This window comes from Pan troglodytes, chromosome 3, assembly GCF_028858775.2.
Source record: "Pan troglodytes isolate AG18354 chromosome 3, NHGRI_mPanTro3-v2.0_pri, whole genome shotgun sequence".
Taxonomy (NCBI): Eukaryota; Metazoa; Chordata; class Mammalia; order Primates; family Hominidae; genus Pan; species Pan troglodytes.
The window spans coordinates 96,041,105-96,063,150 of NC_072401.2; the positions used below are offsets into that span (position 1 = coordinate 96,041,105).

Genomic DNA, 22,046 nt, shown 5'->3' on the forward strand with positions numbered 1-22,046 from the left:
AAAGGGCCTGAATCAGAAGCACGCTGGCCAGTACAGAGGAATAATCAGGGGGCCAGCATGTCTGGGATATAATGGGCAAGGGGTAGAGTGGCAGGAGATCAGGTCAGAGAGATAGCAGGGGTCAGATGCTCTAAGACCTTTGGTTTTAGTGCTGAGTTAAACGGTCACTATTGGAGGGTTTTGAGCAGAGGAGTATCTGTTCAAAACCCTCCAATTATATACTGACTTCATTTTTACTGACTTTTTTGTTGGTGGCAAGAGTAGAAGCAAGGAGATCTATAGGCAGTCACTGCTCTAATCCAACCAAGAGATGAAGATGGTGGCTTGGACCAAGATGTACTATGGAGGTGGTGAGGCATCATTATGTGATGTGTTTTTTGTATCACCATGAGCAGTTCATCTTCCAACACCAAACTTGCTCTCCTACTGATTATGTTTAGCAATACAGAAGCACTACTTCTAATAAGAGTAAGCTGCCTTAGAAGACACTAGCAACATCTGTTATTGTTTAAGTTTGTTCTTTGGGATATCATCCCCCATTCCCAGCTGACTTATGTTAAGTTTCCAAGTAAAGTTTGACAGGATGTAGTATTTTTTTCGCATAGTGTGTGTCGGTAGTAATAATATTTTATTGGTAGTTGAAATTTTATTTGAACCACAGAATCAACTGATTAACTTCATGCCTATTCAAGTACAGTCTGGCCAGGTGTTTAATCTATGCATTATAATCCTCACTACTGTCTTTTAAGTGTGTTGGTTTAGAATTAAGAGCTATTATGAACAGGAACAGAGACCAAAAATATCAAATAACCCCCACTTTATTCTTAATCCAGTGAGAAAACATCTGTTTTCAAAAAATTCACACGTACTACCAGGAATTTGATTGATTTTAATTAATATTTTCTTACTGGAAACTCTAGCAACTCTGTATATTGTGGATTAGGTATATTTTACTGGACTAACAACAAATTTATACATTGTATGCTGAGAAAGTTTTCTGGTATGTTGCTAGGTTTTCCAGTAAATTTATGTTTACTTATTTAATGGTAATTATTGTAATCTTAGGTTTGACTATCAGTGTTGAAAATCCAAAGAAAAGATTAAATGTGAATGTTATTCTGAACCTTTAGAAGACTCATAAATAGCAATTTTAAAGTTAACGAAAGAGATTCTCACCTACACTATTGGTTTGGAGAGAAGCTAATGGATTTGAATTTCTAGTTTTCTGGTGGTGAAATGTATTTGGTACAAAAGAAAAAAAAAGTAATTTTCAAACAAGCTCCCAGGGAGTAGAGATTAGCCATAAAAGAAGCCAATATTTAATGAAAGTTGCTCAAGCCTTGAGTCAAGAACCAATTTCCTCCTGATGTTCTCATTGTGACAGTTTCCTGACTTGCTCATTATTCAGTTCGAAAAAGTCACACTTTTTGTGACTTACATTCCTAGATTGTGAAATGGGGCTGATTCAACGCTCCTGTTTAATGTTATCATTAGAACTTAAAAGAAAAAAAAAACTGTGATGACAAGTAGATTGTCATCCTTAAGCTATCTCTAAAGAGGTGTATTTTTCTTTCTACATAGAAGTAAATGGTTTTTGCAATGGGTTCAATGCATTTGGAGCATTTTAGAGGTCAATGTGCTACCCATGGAAGACTGGTTTTCTTTGTATGGTAGTGTAGTTCTCCACAAAATTATAATAGAAGCAGGGCTCATTTATGGTGCTTCCCCTGTCCCAAGACCTCACCCTGTTACACGTCCCTCTTCCCCGTAAGCCAAGTGAGCAGAGACTAGGAGGCTAGCACTTGACTGCTCAAAGGTTGCCCATTCCTGTGCTAGAGCGGTGGTGAGAAATTCAGTCTGAAGAAATGAAACATCACTTTATTCATACGGGAAATAGCTGTGCCGTGGAAATGTTCAGGACTTGGTAATTAATAGAGCTTGTGTAGCTTTGTGTGCAGGCCAATGTGCTAGCAACACAGCAACAAATGGAGGTGTGAGAATTTATTTCATATCCAAAGTGGTTAAAATGGGGCAGTAACGGAAAGCAAGGCTTTTCTTCCCAAGAAAGGAATAGCGGTAGAACTTAGAGCCTTTTTATGTGTGTTTGAGATACAGTCACATGTTTCATGTTTAAGAATGACTTCTCATGCTAAATAAGTTAGTTCCCCGTATACCTTCTCCTTGAGGCATGGGCCAGATGGATTATGTCCCATTTTACAATGACTGATGGAGAATTACCACACTCTTTTATTGCTAAAAGTATCTCAGTGACTCAGTACTTTAGAGCTTATGCATAGATAATGTGATAAAATAAAGGCATATGGTAGATGAAAGGGTTTGGCTTTCTTTGAGGTCTGATTTTCAGATTTTCCAATTGGTTACTTTCCCATTATTTGAAATCCTGAACCTAATCCACATTTTTAAAGTATCTATCTCTATAGTCTTCTTTAAAAAGGCAAAAAAAAAAAAAAATTGGGAATCTTCCTTTTTTCATTTAACTGATTAAATAATATTTTTTCATCATTTATTTGTAAGGTAATTTTTTGGCTGTGGATAGAAAGAAGTATATAGAGTTCGTACTTTTTTTTTTTTTTTTGAGATGGAGTCTTGCTCTGTCGCCCAGGCTGGAGTGCAGTGGTGCGATCTCGGCTCACTGCAAGCTCCGCCTCCCGGCTTCACACCATTCTCCTGCCGCAGCCTCCCAAGTAGCTGGGACTACAGGCCCACCACGCCCAGCTAATTTTTTTTGTATTTTTAGTAGAGACGGGGTTTCACCATGTTAGCCAGGATGGTCTCGATCTCCTGATCTCATGATCTGCCCGCCTCGGCCTCCCAAAGTGCTGGGATTACAGGCCTGAGCCAGCGCGCCCGGCCACTCATTTTTAAATAATTAATAATTAACTTAGGGAGGAAAAGATATTGACAGGATATTGATGAATAGCTAATAAATTATACAGGTGAGGAGTGTTACTTCTAGCTGGGGTGGTCAGAGAAGACTTGGGAGAAGAAAATGAAACTTCTATGGGCTTTACAGAATGGGAAAACTATGAGTAGCAGTAGGAAAAGGGACATTTCCTTGGCTGAGGGTCACAGAGGCAGTGTCTGGTGTGGCATGTTCAAGGGATAGTGAATAAACTATAGCATAGTTTAAGAGCAGACTCTGGAGCCAGACAGCTCAAGTTCAAGACTTTTACTTGCTATGTGACTTTGGGCAGATTTCTAAACCTCTCTTTGCCTCAGATTCCTCATAAATTAAAAAAGTGGTACTAATACCAAAATCACAGGGCTGTTGTAAGGATTTAAGAATAGTGCCTTCAAGATCAGGCGTGGTGGCTGATGCCTGTGGTCCCAGCACTTTGGGAGGCTGAGGCGGACAGATCACAAAGTCAGGAGTTCGAGACCAGCCTGGCCAACATGGTGAAACCTCATCTCTACTAAAAATACAAAAATTAGCCCAGCGTGGTGGCAGCCACCTGTAATCCCAACTACTTGGGAGGCTGAGGCAGGAGAATCATTTGAACCCTGGAGGTGGAGGTTGCAGTGAGCAGAGATCGCGCCGTTGCACTCCAGCCTGGGCGACAGGGCGAGACTCCATCTCAAAAAAAAAAAAAAAAAAAAAAGGAATGGTGCTTTCAAATAGTATTAAATAATTGCACAAGTTGAGATTAAACTCTAATTTAGTCTGAAGATGATGGCAGTGATATGTGGGGAAACAGAAAGGATAAGGTTTTACAGAAGATTGGAGTGGGCTCATTGAGGGACTTGACTTTCAGGACTACATATAGTTTGTAATGAGTTACAGAGGCTTTATTTTAGAAGCAGGAACATATGTTCAGAGTAGTGTTTTTGGAAAAATAATCTAGCAGAATAGGTAGAAAGGGAGACTGGCAGCAGAGAGTGGTTAGGAGACTTGCAATAGTCCAGATTTGAGGAATTCAAGACCAGAATTCAAAAGATAGAGGGTGGGTTTGGATTAGAACGGAAGGACAGACCTGAGAAAGAAACATTTTCTATGAAACAGTTGTTAGGGTCTGGGGACTAACCCTTGGGGACACAGGAGGCCGAGTTCTGTGCCTGCGTGAGTGGGAGAATTCTAGCATCTAGGCGTTCTTGGCAAGAGCTGGTAATATGTGCAAGAAGAAGAAATACATTTTACATTTCTTGAATTTAAAGATAATAACAGGTGTTAGAGTTGAAAACGTCCTTGAGAAAACATATTTGGTGCTCCAGAAGAAATCAGGCCTGGATAAAGAAATTAAAGATGCACAGAGGTAAGAGTTGGGCTGTGTGAGCAAATTAGGTAACAAGAAAGTAGTGTACCAAGTGAATATTACAGCACTTTTCTTTCCCATTTCTATAAGAGAAAAGTGTGGGTCTAAGAGAATGGAAACATGTTCCTAGTCCAGTTGACTCCCTTGAAACATGGGCAATAGTAGAGCTCCCTGGCCTGAAAGTGGCGTTTCACAGATCGAGTGCCAGGCAGTGCACTGTAGAAGATGTGTGAAGTGTCTATAAATGCTGGGTTTCTGGATCTGTAATTGCACATTATTGCAAACAGGCTTTATTCTAGTGAGGGAGAATTATCATATCAATTATCCTAATTAATCTTTCCCAATTCCAACTACACTTTAATATACTGTCAGTGTGTTTTTACATATATATGTGTATTTATGTAAATACATTTATCTGTATACACTCTGTTAATTTGTATTATTTGTATGCTTTTCTTAAAAGTTGTTCCTTTTGGACTATTTTCACGTGCACCTTTTCTCTTCCATTAGATTTTAATTGCCTGTGGCTAAGGAGCAGGCCATCTGTTGGTTTCAATCCTCACTGTTTTCTCATTCATTCACTTTTGTATTGATTCCAGTTTATTTATTCATTCATTTATTCTCTCCAGACACTGTTAAGTTGCTAGGGTGCTGAATAAGACATAATTTCTGCCCTCAGGGAGTATACTATCTAGTTAAGGGAAGGAAAGGCACAGAAATATATAGCAGAAACAGTAATACATTAACAGAAAATTATGAGAACACAGAAGAGAAACATTTAATCCAGATTATATGGAGAGGGTTGGGGAGAAATGTAATTCAGGGAGAGTTTTTGGAGTCGTCGACTTCTGGGCTGAGACTTAAACAATAAAGTAGTGGTTACTAGGTAAATAGGAAGAAGGGTAGAAAATGGCATTACCGATGGTGAAAACAGCCTGAGCATACATAGACTCATTCACAAGAAAAAGTGAGGCAGATTAGTGTTCTTGGAGCATAAAGTGAACGGCAAAGAGCAGTGTAAGATGAGGTTGTGGGGCAAGCAGAGACCACTGGGGAGATTTGTATGCAGCACGTGGAAGCAGGGACTACATTCAGGGGTCAAATAGGGAGATCCTTAAATGCTGTTGGGTCAGATTTCAGTCTTAGGTGGCTGTTGAGAGGATGAATGTAAGAAGGACATTTCTGGTAGCTGGTCGAGGTTGGTGACGTTGAGGATCTAAATTAAGACAGTATTATAGGAATGGGGAAGAGGAGGCAAAGTCAAGAACAATGTGAACTATCAAACCAGCAGGACCTATTACTATAAATGAGAGGCAGGAAGGACCAAGGATGCTTCTTATATAGCTGCCTTCTATTCCTGGGTGACTGGTTGCACAGTCTCCTTAGAGAATCCAGGAACAGAGAGAATATAGTGAGTTAATTTTTGGTTTTGTTATCTTCAATACATTGGGATTTTTAATACATCTATGACTATATTTGGAATTAAATCTAATTAATGGTTAGCAGAGATGTCTAGATAATTAGAAATAACTCACCTTCAATATTTACCTTAACCATGTCTCCTAGTAGAAGCAGAGGTATGTATCACCTGAGGTCAGGAGTTCAAGACCAGCGGACCAACATGGAGAAACCCCGTCTCTACTAAAAATACAAAATTAGCCAGGCATGGTGGTGCATGCCTGTAATCCCAGCTACTTGGGAGGTCGAGGCACGAGAATCGCTTAAACCCAGGAGGCGGAGGATGCAGTGAGCCGAGATCATGCCATTGCACTCCAGCCTGGGCAACAAGAGCGAAACTCTGTCTCAAAAAAAAAAAAAATTGTATGCATACGTCTGTCATAATTCTTTTACTTTGTTGGAATCTTTGGTTTTCTTTCCCATTTACCTACATAGTCACAGCCTAGTGTTTGATTCATAACCTCACTGTAAATGTGAGTGAGTGAATAACAAGTGAATAGATTACTGTTAAAATAATAATTTTTATTATTTGATTGTTAGGAAAAGTTTATATGTGGCTTATTCTCATTCTGATTCTTCTGTTTTAACTCCTAGTACCTTCCACTGGAAGAATCTCAAACAGCGCTACTTACTCAGGATCAGTGGCACCAGCCAACTCAGCTTTGGGACAAACCCAGCCAAGTGACCAGGACACTTTAGTGCAAAGAGCTGAGCACATTCCAGCAGGGAAACGAACTCCGATGTGCGCCCATTGTAACCAGGTCATCAGGTTGGTTGTTTTTTGAAATTTTCTTGAAAGTACTTAATATCAATGTTGGGTTTTTTTTTTTTTTGCATTTGGAAGTATGTGTAATGTAATTAGTGAAAATATTCTTGCCATAATCCTATAGAATACTAATTATTGAGTAAATACGAATATCTATCTATGAGAATCTATTTTAATGAAAGGTAATACAGAGGTCTGTGAAAATAAAAGTACTAATTGTGTTCATTATCAGTTATCAATTCCTATTAGAACTAAGGAAAAAGTGATTAATGTGGCCTTTCAGAGAATAATAAAATTTTAAGACTCAAAGGGACCCTGAAAGTCATTTATCCTAATTTCATTATTCTACAAATTATAGAAGTGAGGACATTCATTTAGATGAAAAATAACTAGTGACATTAAAGAACTTTGAGCCTTAGAGAAAAAGATGATTGGATTTTTGAGTACACAAGCACTGAAAGGTACCTTCAGACCTATTCATAAATGTTTTGAATGTTAGATTACGTAATGACCTGCTTCTTTAAAATACGTTTTATCCCAATCTATTTTATTGTCTCTTAAATTACAAGAAGAAAAAGTCTCAGATCTTAAGAATGCACTGTACTGCAGCTTATTGAATCTCTGAATATTTCTGAATAAGGGGCTTTTAGAATGTTAGGTGGTGTAGGCACCAGTGCTGATTGCAGGCATCCCACCCAAAGGACCTTGTTGCACTTCGTGAGTTGCCTTGTTGGCAATAACAAATGGTCCTTTGAAGTGACTTCTCAAGCTCTCTTCTTTTTAAATTTATCCTACTTTGAAATAATTGAAACAGTGGCTTCTCTAAAGTTGAATAAGGTTAAAACTTAATTGCATTTTCATCTCTTCTATTACATAATTATAGCATACTGTTTCTAGGTAATATTTAAAATGGAGTCAGGAAACCTCAATACTTCATTTAGAGTCAAATATAAACACCCCTCTCTTTAGCCTACTATTAATTGAATAATATATGTGTCAAGAACATAGCACACAGTATGCCATTCAAAACTGAATAGTTTTTTTGTTTGTTTGTTTTAAAGGTAGTCAATGTTCATTGTGACGTTTAAAAAACATAGAAACACAGAAAACAAAAAACAAAGTTCACACATAATCCCACCTCCCAAGGTAACCTCTATTATCTGTTTTCTTTCAGACTTTTAAAACATTCACACATAAGGACAGATATTATTTTACAAAAATGGAATCCTAATACAGTATTTTGTAAGCTGCTGTTTTTCCTTTAAATTGTATTTTTCAGAGTGAGCACCTGCTTAGTAAGAATTAGCCAGCAGCAGTGGTAGTAGTAATAGTGGTTATGAGGAGAAAGGGAAAATCAGTAAAGGTTTCCAAAGTCTAGAGCAGTATTCAACACACAGAAGGCATTCAGTAAATGTTTAACTGCATAGATCATGCATGACTCTACATGACTCTAGACCCATTCATCATTTAGGCCATAATGTCAATTTGGTTAGTCATTTTCCTGAAAGTGCTAGTATGGGGTCTCTGTCTTACAGAAATATTTAAACTAATGTAAGATCTGGTATGTTGCTGCTTTATCCTAATAAAGAAAACAATGTTTTAGTACTACCTGCATTTAGCTGTTATATTTTTGGTTTAATATCGATAAAATAGAAACAAACTCTGACTTGTAACATTGCTTCTGTAAGTTACAGTACTTTGGTTGCCTAGACTGATGCTTAGGGATACTATATTCTGGATAAAAACACCTTTGTGGAGACAGGAGTCACTGCTGTTATTTGTATGCTATTGTAAGCAAGTAATTACTGGGTGAATTAACAAAATGTCATACCACATCAGTTGCTGATTCATGTTGTGTAGTTATCAAATTCCATGATATCCTGTAATCACCACTTCCGGCACTTCTAAAAAACTTACTTAATATGGAGAAAATGTGAAGATCAAAGTAGAAATTACATTTCACCACCCCTACCTGCCTTGGTTTTAAATTTAATGCCAGGCCAGTATGCAATTTTAATGCACAGTCATCCTGCCGTGTAAAATAAATATGTATTATGCTAACATGAGTAGCCATCACTTATTGCTCCCTCATCTGTTAAATTTTATATTGTTCTGGATTATCCAGTACTAGTTATCAGTTAAGCATTAAAGCTTCATTTACTAAGGAAGTTAATAGGAATGGGGATTAGTTCATGTCAAGATCATATAACAGTAATTAACATAGCACATTTGCCTGGTGCTCAAATGCTTAAGCAGCTTGAATCGATTGTGGTCAGTTCAGAGGCCTAGTCAAAGCATAATTCTAGTTCTTGGCCTCAGTGTCACTATTACTTACCAAAGCAAGAAGGCTTTAGATCAAGTGACATTCTCTTGGACACCTGTTTTAAAAACGAGCTGTAGTTTCAGGCTTGATACCTTCAATGCAGACTATTATACCCTAGCAAGCTTGGAGAAGTTTAAATTTATAATTTATATTGTGAGTTTTCTATCATATAATTTATATTGTTTGTACCAATTTATATTGTTTTGTTTTATATTTACTTTTCAATATTTCGAATTTGCCAAAAACCATTTTTTATGTAAAGGCAAACTAAAGCACATTTTATGTTTTATTTTATTTTATTTATTTATTTTTTTTCAGCAGAGTTGATTGTTTTAGAAAACCTCAGGAATCTGAATGTTAGAACTGAACTGGTTATCTCTTTATAGAGCACATTTAGTTTAAAATTCCGTAGTCTTATTTGGATCTAAAGTTTAAAAATTTTTTGGTTTATTTGAATTGTGAAAAGTTTATGGATGTTTTGCCTAAATTGTATTATGGAGACATTACTTTGACTAGCTACAAATGAATAGGAAGTTACATTTTAGGAACTTCTGTTGAAGCTTTGATTAAGTTTGCTATGGGACATTTTCAGTCAAATTATGTTAGAAGCACCATTTATTTGACTCATACTTATGAATAGATTAACTGTTGGAGTGCTAGGATAATAGAGAATCATAGAAAATCAGGCAGTTGTAGCCAAAATCATATTTCAGTTTCCGTGGTAGAATGGGTTTTTGAACATTCTAGTTTATTTCTTAAGTGTTACATCTAGTGGCATTAAAATCTATTGACCATTTGTATTACATGGAGTTAATGGAACTATTTATGTTTAGCTTGACATCTTTGTGAAAGAAATAAGGGGCTTATAGTGCTTGAATTTCTTCTTAAATATGGAATGCTTAAATAGCCACATTACTATTGTTTTGCCTTTGCCTACAGTACAGCACCAGAAAAACTATATACAGCCAATCCATTGTTTGTTCCAGTGAGAGAAAAAATTTTAACATTATTGATTTGTTTTTTGCTCAGTGATTTTCAAACCTCTCTCATAAGGAGCACCATCTCAGTTTACCAAGGAAAAACATGCATAATTTGTTGCCTGTTTTACCATTTATTTCAGTCTCTGAGCACCCCTTTATTTATAGGTTTTATTTATCATCCCCACTAATTAAGATTTTACTTGAAAATAAAAGGCCTCCTGGAAATGTATTAGCCCTTGTATTTAAGGAAACAACTAAAGACATTGACCAAGACTCATAAACAGGACAGAGACCAAGATTTCACTATTTACTGTTGTGAAAGATTAGAAAGAACATAAATGTGCAGCATCTATATAATGTAATTTTCAGATAATAGTTAATGTTAAATGTGTTTTTAGCATATTCCAAATATTGCACCAAGAATTTTGCCTGAATTTTCATAACAACCCTGTGAGACAGTTGCTATGATTATTCCACTTCAAGGTTGAGAAAATTGAGGCATAGAGAAGTTATGTATTTGTTTGAAGTTGCATATGTAGTAGATAATGGAACCTGAATTTGAGTCCAGATTTGTCTAACTTTAATTTTTTTCATGCTTTTAACTACCACTACATAGGAAAATGTTTATAGTATCATATGAATATGGCAAAAATGAAATAAGGAACTCAAAAGTATGATTGCAATTTTATGTAAAGAAACTATACACCAAGATATATATTTAAGCCTGATAACAATAAAAATAGCTACTATATATTGAACTTGATTGGTATCATGCCAAGAACTTTTTTTTTTTTTTGAGATGGAATCTCCCTCTGTTGCCCAGGCTGGAGTGCAGTGGCGCGATCTCGGCTCACTGCAACCTCGGCTCACTGCAACCTCCACCTCCCAGGTTCAAGCAATTCTCCTGCCTCAGCCTCCCAAGTAGCCAGGACTACAGGCGCCTGCCACCACGCCCAGCTAATTTTTTGTATTTTTAGTACAGATGGGGTTTCACCATGTTAACCAGGATGGTCTTGATCTCCTGACCTCATGATCCACCTGCCTCGGCCTCCCAAAATGCTGGGATTAACAGGCGTAAGCCACCACACCCAGCCCATGCCAAGAACTTTATTAGTATTATTCTACTGGATTCCCAAAATAACTCCAGAGAATTGATATTATTCCTTTTTTTAAATTTTTTATTTTCATAGGTTTTTGGGGAACAGGTAGTATTTGCTTACATGAGTAAGTTCTTTAGAGTTGATTTGTGAGATTTGGGTGCACCCATCACCAGAGCAGTATACTCTGAACCTAATTTGTAGTCTTTTATCCCTCACCCACTTCCCATCCTTTCCCCTTGAGTCCTGAAAGTCCATTGTGTCATTTTTATGCCTTTGCATCCTCATAGCTTAGCTCCTACTTATGAGTGAGAACATACGATGTTTGGTTTTCCATTCCTGAGTTACTTCACTTAGAATAGTAGTTTCTAGTTCCATCCAGGTTGCTGTGAATGCCATTAATTTATTCTTTCTATGGCTGAGTAGTATTCCATTGTGTATATATACCACAGTTTCTTTATCCATTGATTGATGGGCATTTGGGCTAGTTCCATATTTTTGCAGTTGTGAATTGTGCTGCTATAAACATGCATGTGCAAGTATCTTTTCCATATACTGACTTCTTTTCCTGTTAGTAGATATATTCTTATGCCTGTTTTACAGATGGAAATACAGAGGCTTAGATTAATTTGCCCAAAGTCACAAAGGTGGTTAAATAGTAGAGCCAGGGCTGGAACCCATCTGTTTGATTCTGAAATACATTCATTCATTCATTAAATATTTATTGAGGGTCCTATAATGAACCAGGCACTGTTTTATCCCACTGTTTTTAGGAATATAATAGTAAGCAATACATATAGCCAGTGTGCTTTAGAAAAAAGACCAAAAGAGAACTATACCCCAAAATTAAGAGTTATAATGTCCAGATAATAGATTGGATGTGATGTTTATTTTCTTCTCTCTCCGACTTCAGTCTTTCTAATTTATTGCACAGGAGTTTGTGTGTTTGTGATGAATGAATATACACACAATGATATCTATTACTGTATTACATTAGAAAAACACCCTCAGTAAACCTGCCATAACTGAAGACTATGGCAGTGTACTTTTATTCATAGTGTTTGAATGAGAAAGAAGATAATAGATAATAAACAAGTTGAACAGTTAAATATTCTCATCTCCCCTCTAAAATTATTTTGTACAGCATATATGTATTCTTAAACTCATGTAGGTTACTTGGGGCTCACTTTTCTAGTTTCTCATCTAATGCAGGAGTATAAGCAGCATTCGTTGAGTATTTTGTATGCCGCTGTCCTTAGATATCACTGGCACAGAAATCAAAGACATGCTCTTTTTTCTTAAGAAGGTTACTGTTGTGAACCAAATTGCGTCTTCCCAAAATTCAGTTGCTGAAATCCCAAATTCCAGTACCTCAGAATGGGACTATATTTGAAGAGGGCATTTGGTCTTTAAAGAGGTAAAATGAGGTCAGTAGGGTGGGCCTTAATTAAATTTAACTGGTGTCATTATAAGAGGAAATTGAGACACTGACACATATTGAGGGAAGACCATGTGAAGACACATGGAGAAGATGGCCATCTATACACTAACGGGAGAAGCCCTCTTGACATCTTGGTCTTGAACTTTAGCTTCCAGAACTGTGAGAAAATAAATTCTTGTTGTTGAAGCCACCCAGTCTGTGGTACTTTGCTAAGGCAGTCCTGGCAAACTAATTCAGTTTATAGTCTAATAAAAAATACAGACAAGCAAATCAACAACCAAATTAATATGGTAAGTCGAACAGAGATACATCTAGGATTACATCAGTGCAAAAAGGAGAGGTAAGGATTATCCAACTTTAACAAACCAATTTATTTTATTTGAAAAGAATGGAAAGCAATAAGGTTCAGAAGTCTATTCATAATCAAATGAATATTTTGTACAACAAATGTCCATTGAAAACTTCTATGCAAGTTACCATACTGGCACCATGGTATATATTTCTAGTCTACCCCGTGCTCACACCCGAATGATGGGTGTGACTGGAAGGAATCCCACAATCACACTAATCAGTCTCCTTTTAAATTCATCACTACTAATCTCAGGTATGTTCCTTCTTTTCCCTGGGTATATTCTTAATAGTAATGAAAGACTGCTATGTTTCTCTAATATGTTTACTTTCCCACTTTCCCCAAAAAACCCATTTCACATCTTCTTTCTCCTCAAACTTCTAAAATCTCCTTTCCCATCCTCACTATTAGCTGATGACTTTGATTCCTCTTTCACTTTTTTATGTAGGAAAGGGAACAAAAAAGACATACAACATAGAAAAAATAGATAGCAAAATGCCACTAATAAATCCTACTTTATCAGTAGGTTACATTGAACATAAATATATCACACACTCCAGCTAAAAGAGAGAGTGGAAGGGTAGATAAAATTATGATCTAACTCTAAGTTGTCTACAAGAGACACAGTTTAAAATAAAAGATACAAATATGTTACAAGTAAAAGTATAGAAAAAATATTATGCAAATAGTAACCAAAAGAGAGTTAGAATGACCGTACTAATATCAGATAAAATCGATGTTAAGACAAAAAAAATTACTAGAGACAGAGTAGTACATTTTATAATGATAAAAAGCTCAATCCATTAAGAAAATGTGAGTTATAAACACATATTTACCTAACACCATCAAAATAAGTGAAATAAAAACTGTCAGAATGGAAGGGAGTAATATATACAATTCAATAGTAATAGTTGGAAACTTCAACACTCCATATTAATTAATAGATATAATTGATTACTGGTCAGAATAGCAAAAAGAACTAGAAAACTTGAACAACACTAAATACCAAGTATACTTCACCAGATATCTATAGAACATTCCACTCAGCAACAGCAGAATCCAGCAGAATATATATTCTTCTGAAGTGTATGTGGAACATTCTCCAGGATAGACCATATGTTAAGTCATAAAACGAGTTTCAATAAATTTAAAAGGACTGAGATCATACAAAGTATGCTCTCTGACCAGAATGGAATGAAATTAGAAATCAATAACAGAAGAAAATTTGGGAAATTCACAAATATGTAGAAATTAAAAAACACACTCCTTAAACAACCAGTGGGTCAGAAAAGAAATCACAAGGGAAACTAGAAAATACTTTGAGCTGAATGAAAATGAAAATGTAATATACCAAAACTTATTGAATGCAGCTAAAGCAGTGCTTAGATGGAAATTGATAGCTGGCAAATGTCTGCATTCAGAAGGAAGAATCATCTCAAATCAGTAACATTGCCTTCTACCTTAAGACTCTAGAAAAAGATCAAACTGAGTCCAAAACTTAGAAGGAAGGCAAGAACAAAGATTACAGCAGAAATGAATGAAATTGAGAATTTAAAAAAAAATCAATGAAACCACAAGTTGGTTCCTTGGAAAGATCAACAAAATTGACAAACATTGGCTAAACTACCAAGAAAAAAAAAAAAGAGACTCAAATTACTAAAAATGACACTAAGGTGTCTCACAGGTTTTTGTTTTTTGTTTTGAGACTGAGTCTCACTCTGTTGCCCAGGCTGGAATGCAGTGGCAGGATCTCAGCTCACTGCAGCCTCCACCTCCCAGGTTCAAGGGATTCTCCTGCCTTGGCCTCCTGAATAGCTGAGGCCACAGGCCTGCACCACCACGCTCGGCTAATTTTTGTATTTTTAGTAGAGACAGTCTGGCCTCGAACTCCTGGCCTCAAGTAATCCGCTCGTCTCGGCCTCCCAAAATGCTGGGATTATAGGCGTGAGCCACCGCACCCGGCCAGTGTCCCACAGTTTCTGTGTCATGAGTCTATGGGTTAGCTGAGTACCCTGCTCAGAATCTCACCAGGCTGAAATCATGGTGTCAGCTGAGCTGAAGTTATCATGTAGAGATCCAGATCTTCTTCCAAGCCCACTCAGGTTGTTGGGCAAATTCGGTTCCTTGCAGCTCTGGGACTGACGTCCTTATAGGCCGTCCCCACCTTAGACAGTTCACAACATGATTGCTTTCTTCCTCAGGGCCAGCAGTAGAGCCTCTCCTGTTGCTTTTTAACTTCTTTTAAGGGTTTACCTGATTAGGTCAGGCCCATCCAGGATGATCTATCTTTTGATTAACTCAGTATCCACTGATTAGGGGATGTAATTGTTTTTTTTGATTTTGGTTTTGGTTTTTTTTTTGAGACAGAGTCTCACTCTGTCGCCAACACTGGAGTGCAGTGGCGCAATCTTGGTTCACTGCAACCTCCGCCTCCTGGGTTCAAGCGATTCCCCTGCCTCAGCCTCCCGAATAGCTAAGACCACGGGCACGTGCCACCATGCCCAGCTAATTTTTGTATTTTTAGTAAAGACGAGGTTTTATCATGTTGGCCAGGCTGGTCTCGAACTCCTGACCTCAAGTGATCCGCCCGTCTGAGCCTCCCAAAGTGCTGGGATTACAGGCATGAGCCACCATGCCTGGCCTAGGGGATGTAATTGTATCTGCACAATCCTTTTTGCTATTTACAGTTATCTAATCACAGGAGTGATACCCTGTCATGGCCACAGGTTCTACCCACACTCATGGAGAGGGTCTTTACTCAAATATCAGAGTGTTCCTGGTCACCTATTTAAATTCTCCCGTTTCATCCCTACTTCCTACCTATACCATCTTCCTCTCTGCCCTCCCTGCTTAATTTTTCTTGTCAGCCTTTAATATCTAACATGCCATATATTTTATTTATCTTACTGTCATCTCCCTGCCCTATGTTAGCATATAAGTTCCATGCAATCAGGGCTTTTTTTGGCTTTGTTCCCTGCCAGATTTCCTGTTTCTAGAACAGTGCCTAGCACATATTGCATTTAGTAAATTCTTGTTCAATTGATAGATGAACTTTTAAATATTTGTAGAATGTATATTAGTGTTGCCAAATTGAAATTATATCTCACTTGTCTTATTATTGAATTACATTTATCCTGCTTTGCAGATTTTATAATAATCTCAAAAAGAATTGACTGTAGTTGTCTCCAGTAGACTTTTAAAAAATTGTCAATTAAGGTTACCTTCTTTAGAACTTGTTCTCTTTATTTACTATTATGTTTAAACTCATTTTACCTGTGCATTTATTTTGGAGAAGCAAGTCATTTATGCCTTTCAGATATAAAACTATAGGTGGCCTCACAACCCTTTAAATGTAGTATGTTAAAGGACTGAAAGTTAAAGTTGACATTCAGCGAAAGAATTACTTTTTAATGTTCCAAATTGGAAAGTTTGCATATAATCCACTGGAAATGAAGAATTAAGAGTGACAAATACAGTGTTTCCAAATTTTAGGAAGGATTGTTAATGTCTGCAGTTTTGAGTATTCTAAGACGATAGTCACTGTGTGTTTCTCTTTTACTCTCTTCCTGCTTGTGTCTTTGTGTGTAATCGTTTGTCAATGTATTTATGTGCAGTTTCTCCCGATTATCTTGTTCCTATTTCACTCTATTCCTGTGGCTGTGTTGTTCTTTTGCCCTTTGCTCACGCCAGGCCCTTCCTAAATGTTGGCAAATACAAAAACATAAAAGTGGTTTGTACATTTGTATTAGTATATTTAACTAAGTAGAATATCAGATTCTGTTTTTATTCTTGAGCACGTCAGTTTTTTTATAGCTTTGGGAAACTTGTTTTTGACTTCTATTGATACAGTAATTTTCAGTCGAATAAAATCTGTTGTGGTTGGGCTTTGAAAAATTCCAGTATTACAGTTAGTTCGTCATCCATATGATCTTAGGAAAGTTGGCTGATTTCTCTGACGTTTTCTTCATCTACACGTATATGAAAAAGTTAATTTCTATCACTGGGATTATTGTGAGAATTAAATAACAAAGAGCAGCAAAAAATAAGCATCAGATTTTGAGGCTAAATCCCAGTTAGGTTGTGCCTGTTGAAATCTGAGTTCCTTTCACCTTTGTATTTGTAAGCTTTCCTTTTTCTCTGAACTCTTCCTTGGCATCCTTCCCTACCTTTCCTTTCTTCCCCCCACATGCCCCCCCTTTTTGGATAGGTCTCACAGAAGATAAACAGGGTGAAAAGTTTCATGCCATAGCTCTTCTCTCACAGCCAACCAAATGCTTTAAATCCCTCCTCTCCCTCCATTTGTCAGTCAACATGTACTTAGTAAGGGCTCACAGGACATCGAATACTAGAAGAGATAGCTGAATACTTAATTCCACTCTGCAGTTATCTAGGCCTGTCATTCCTGTTCACAAATGGAAACCCAATCCTACCTGGAACAAGAAGAACTTCTTTAGTGTTAATCCTGTGGTAATGAATTTGTTAAATTAGTCTTTGCTGACACAGAGAAGAAAACACTTTGCTATATGTGAAAGGTTAATTTTATTGTTTAATCTGTGCATAATTTCAAGGGCATTGATGGAGAAAGATGCTCTTTCAGGACAGCCAAGAAGTATCAAGTTAGGCCAGTAGTTGCCCTGAGCATGCTTGTTTAAGAAAGGAGATCTGACAGGAGCAAGGGTCATTTTCAGCTTGTTTTTTAAAGGTGCAGTGGGAATTTCTTTACTGTCTAAAATTCCTTTTGCTATTTGAAAGGAACTAATGAAATATTTTAAAGTCATCCTTTTAATGGACTGTAGTTTTAATTTATGTATTTATAGTGAACTATATTCCAGCAAGTTTGTAAAAAGACTTTTACAGGTATGTGAAATATAAGATAATCTTATAAATTACAAAAGGGGAAAAAGAATGAAATTCATGGATAGGCTCGTTAAAAATGAAGCTAACGTCGAGACTGGACGATACTAAAATAATGACCTGCCCACTTGCCTCTGGTTAGACTGTAAATCTGGCTTTAGGCCTTCTAGTAGTCTACCAAAAATGAAAGGTAGTTTTGCAATTTACAATAAGATAAAAATAAGACTATTGCTGAGGAAAAGCATAATAGTTCTTGCTGCAGAAATCAGGGAGGAATTTTTCTGAATGAGACCATGTGAAAGTGACGCTGGATGAGATCTAACAACACTCCAGCAACAACTTGCAGGAAGAGCAAGGGTGAATTTCATAGAGCTGTGCCCTGTAACAACTACCAGTACAGGTTCATGTATCACAACAAGCACCGTTCATAAAAGGAATAATCCTGCGGGGTGCAGCAGGCCCAATATGCTGTGATTCACAGAACCCAGTTTTCTGATGATCTGACTTGAACTCAATACATATTTTAGAAAATCTGGCAAATGGAATGTATTTTCCTTGGTCAGTTATTCTTAAATGTCTTTTTTTCTTCTCAGATGAACTTTGTCAAATATTTGATAGCATTGATAGACATGTTCCAGGAGCAGAGCTTTTCATTTTGTTCCAGGTACATACCAACACTTATGCTTTAACAAAATGCAGTTTGAAGTTGGATTGACTTCTTTGAAAACTGAGAAGCCAAATAAGAATACTAGCCTCAAGAGTCCTCCAGCCTTATGGATGAGCTAAAGATGTGCCCTAGTAAAAAACTCACCCTAGTAAATGGCTTTGAATCTGTTTTAATGTGCAGCCAGAGAGTAGCATGAAACCCCAAAGCTCTACCATGCTCTGTGTTATGGTCACAGTAAATTGAGCCTGGAAGATTTTTCATGCGTGTATAACCAGTTGCCCGCCTGGCGGAAAAACACAGGGCACTCATCAAACTTTGTCTGGCTTTGAGCAGTGTGATTCCTGGTTTATCTTTGCTGATAAACTACTTGCCAAACATACACTGAGAAAATTAGATGAAGGAACTCGTTGAATAGGATTGTTATTTTATAAGTCAGTTAAAAATGATGGACCACTTACCAAAAGTAATATATTCGATTACAGAATAGGTGATCTGTAGCCCTTCTTTTCTGGCAGGAATTAGTAAACAAAGGCATTCCTTAATAGTCATAACAAAATTATGGTACCCTAAAGTTTTAAAAATAATAATAATAAACTGCCTATCTCAAACTTAAGAGAATGATATGTACTAGCTTATACAAAATGGCATCACGTTATTAATAAGAAACAAGTTAACAAAAAGTAGGGCTAGAAAATACCCTCTTACACCCCACGTAAAAATTTTTAATCACTCATCAAGAGCCTTTCTCCTTTTGTGACTCTTGCAGAATTAGGTGCTGATTCTGAGTAAACATCAATATGGTGACAAAGAATTTACAGTGGGAGATAGTTATTGAATAGCAAGGTTTATGTTATTGTCAGAATTTTAAAAATGCTGTGACTTTGCGATACTCATTGCTATGACTTCTCCTGTTAATAATCTGCCTGGAAGTCTGGTGTCTGATGCTTACCAACAATTACCATGTGGTCGCTTAGGGATGATAAGTGATGTTAATGAGGTCAAAGGCAGAGTATCAGTTGACTAGAGCGGCATACTAGAAATCAGGAAATTCAGCTTCTGGCCTTGGCTGGGTCAGTGATTTTATGATATTTGTCATATCTTTTGAACATTCTGTACCTTGGCTTCTCCATCTGTTAAACTGAATTCATAATAACTGTCCTGGTCTGTCTCACAGGAATGTTGCATGGACAAATTAGATAAGTGTAAAAGTGCCTTGGAGGTAAAGCTGCTCTATGAATATAAATTAGTGTGATATAGCTACTGAAAAGTATGTTGCAGAGGCTAGAATGGTTAGTCTCTGCAGGCTTCATGACTAGATAAGGCTTCATAATGGATTCCTGCCAAGCAAACCAAGCCCATCTTATCAGTTCATGACCATAAAGTATTTAATGGGGAAAAAAATCTCTTTACAAACATTTGTTACCTTGATACAAATGTGTGTTAAAAATTGGTCATGTTGGGGTGGGGGAAGAGGGAAGTTGGTGCACAGTGGGTATAAAATTTCAGTTATGCAAGATGAATAAGTTCTAGAGATCTGCTGTACAACATTGTGCCCATAATTAACAATACTACATTGTACTCTTAAAAATCTGTTAAGAGAGTGGATCTCATTTTAAGGGTTCTTACCACAATAAAATTAAATTTTTGAAATAAATCAGTCATATTTGAGTGAAATGAAACCTTTCCGAGTAGTTTCAGACAATTGATAATACCTAGTTTACAGTTCCTGTAGTCATTTTGGAGGGTGAGGACTTGATGTGTTTAGTAAAGTTGAGAAATAAATACATGAAAAAATGTGTGGGGAAGAAAAATTGTGGGGAAGAGAAATTGTCTCTGGTAATAGTTATTACTATTTTTAGCACTATGACTTACCAAATTGAAGTTTTTGTTTGTTTCTTTTATAGAAATGTCAAAGTCTCATCTCTGCCTAAACCATATATTTTTTTCTGGTTGCCTCATGCTCCGTCACAGTCACAGTTAACATCCTCATTCTCAATCCTACCCATGATGCAGACAGATTGCCTCATTTCAGCTCAATAAAACATCACCAAATTCCCTTAGGCAGAAAAAGGGGTGGGGAGTGCCCTTTCTTGAAGGAATCCCTTAAGTGCACGTCTCCTGTTTTCTTTTCACGTCAATGCAGAGTCCCTCTGTGAATTTACAACACCCAACACCCATGAGTTCAGTCCTTAAGAAGGAAAATTGAGCAAGTATTTAATTGGTTGGACATTGCATAAAAGAGGTCCTTATCCAGGCTAACTCTAGAAACTTTCATTCTCAAACTTAGTTGGCCTCTTTTTCTTCTGTCAGAGGACCATTCTTAGTGGCACTGGGGAAATCTTGGCACCCAGAAGAATTCAACTGCGCTCACTGCAAAAATACAATGGCCTACATTGGATTTGTAGAGGAGAAAGGAGCCCTGTATTGTGAGCTGTGCTATGAGAAATTCTTTGCCCCTGAATGTGGTCGATGCCAAAGGAAGATCCTTGGAGTAAGTATTGGAAACGTTTTTATTCTGAATCAGTTTTAAAGTAGAATAATTTTTTGATATGAAAGTCTTCTATCACTTTAACTTTTTATTTTCTTCTTGCTTTATGCCCTCTCTGCTTTCGTCACTATTTATTATTGTAAAGCAAAACTAAATAGACCTCTGTGGAAATATATCGGACTCATGGGGTTAGGTTGTCTTTGGTTTTGTCTCACTGAGTGCTGGCTTGTCTGGTGAAAGTCTAGCCACTGTGGGGAAAAAATAATTTACTGTGGGTGTGCTTCCTCAACAGGAGCCTGTTTGCTCAGGAATGAAGAGGTCGCATAGGACCACACACATCTGAGTTCTTAGAACTGACACCTTCACTGTTTTAAATTAAATTCCATAGCTTTTATAAGAGCAGTATTTCCCTACTTGTCAGAGTTCAAGCACAGGACACTGATTTCATGAAATATATAAAACATGAGGTTTATAAATGATATATTTTTCTTGAATACATACAGTGTTTAAAAATATAACCTCAGTTTTATGAGAGTGCACATGTGATGGAAAAATAATTTTTTTTCCTTTTTTGCAAAAAAACGAGTAATTTAGGAATCAGATACAGTACATAATAAATAATGAATACATGAATTTCTTGCTCTGGAATACCTAGTTTCCAATGATAAAGTAAGGGTCAGGCATACTTTATGGGTGACTAGGAGCTGGAATCTGATTTCAGAAGAAGCCAGAGTACCTGGCTTCACACAAAAATTGGACATGGCCCTGCTGAACTCTAATATACTCTCAATGTGAAAATATGATAATGAAACTCTAATTATTGTTAATTGAGAGAATAGGTAGTATGAATTATTGAGTAGTCTTAAGATATCTCTTAGGATATCCTTAAATATGTCTGAAACGTTGAAGACACTTAAAATTATATATATGCCACCTGAAATATTTCTAGATTATTGATTTGTGTAATATGTTGGGAACAAAGAAGTGGAATGGTTCAGACTGTACCTTCCCAAATGATAACAAATAATTAATAGAATATTCATTAATACTGTTTTAGTGTATCAAGGTATTCTATAAATGTCAGAATAACAAAACAAAGTGAAGTTAGAGTCTTAGACCCAAATAAAGTTCTGGGAAATGGAAATCTCATACTCATTGCCTTGGAGATGGGCCAGAACTTCAATAGCTTGTCTAGATTGTGTTTTAGTTATTTGATTACCTGTTAAAGATTTCTCTCAAGGATGGAAAGGGAAGAATATTCTGGAAGCCTTGGGAGATAGTTTGATTCAATATACATCTTCTACAAATGTTCATGGTGAATTTTTTGGATCTAAATGTCTGTTTCTTCCCAT

The 22,046-nt window shown here is 36.8% G+C and overlaps 1 protein-coding gene across 14 annotated transcripts in view; it reads left to right on the forward strand.

The window, feature by feature from the left end:
• Positions 1 to 22,046, forward strand: part of PDLIM5 (PDZ and LIM domain 5) — a 223,790-nt gene that overhangs the window by 189,509 nt on the left and 12,235 nt on the right. For all 14 annotated transcript variants that reach the window (XM_517349.9, XM_009448043.5, XM_009448048.5 and 11 more), the window contains 2 exons: positions 6,324 to 6,498; positions 20,517 to 20,697. In XM_517349.9, the coding sequence (XP_517349.3) occupies positions 6,324 to 6,498; positions 20,517 to 20,697 (356 nt within the window). The remainder of the gene's footprint in view (positions 1 to 6,323; positions 6,499 to 20,516; positions 20,698 to 22,046) is intronic.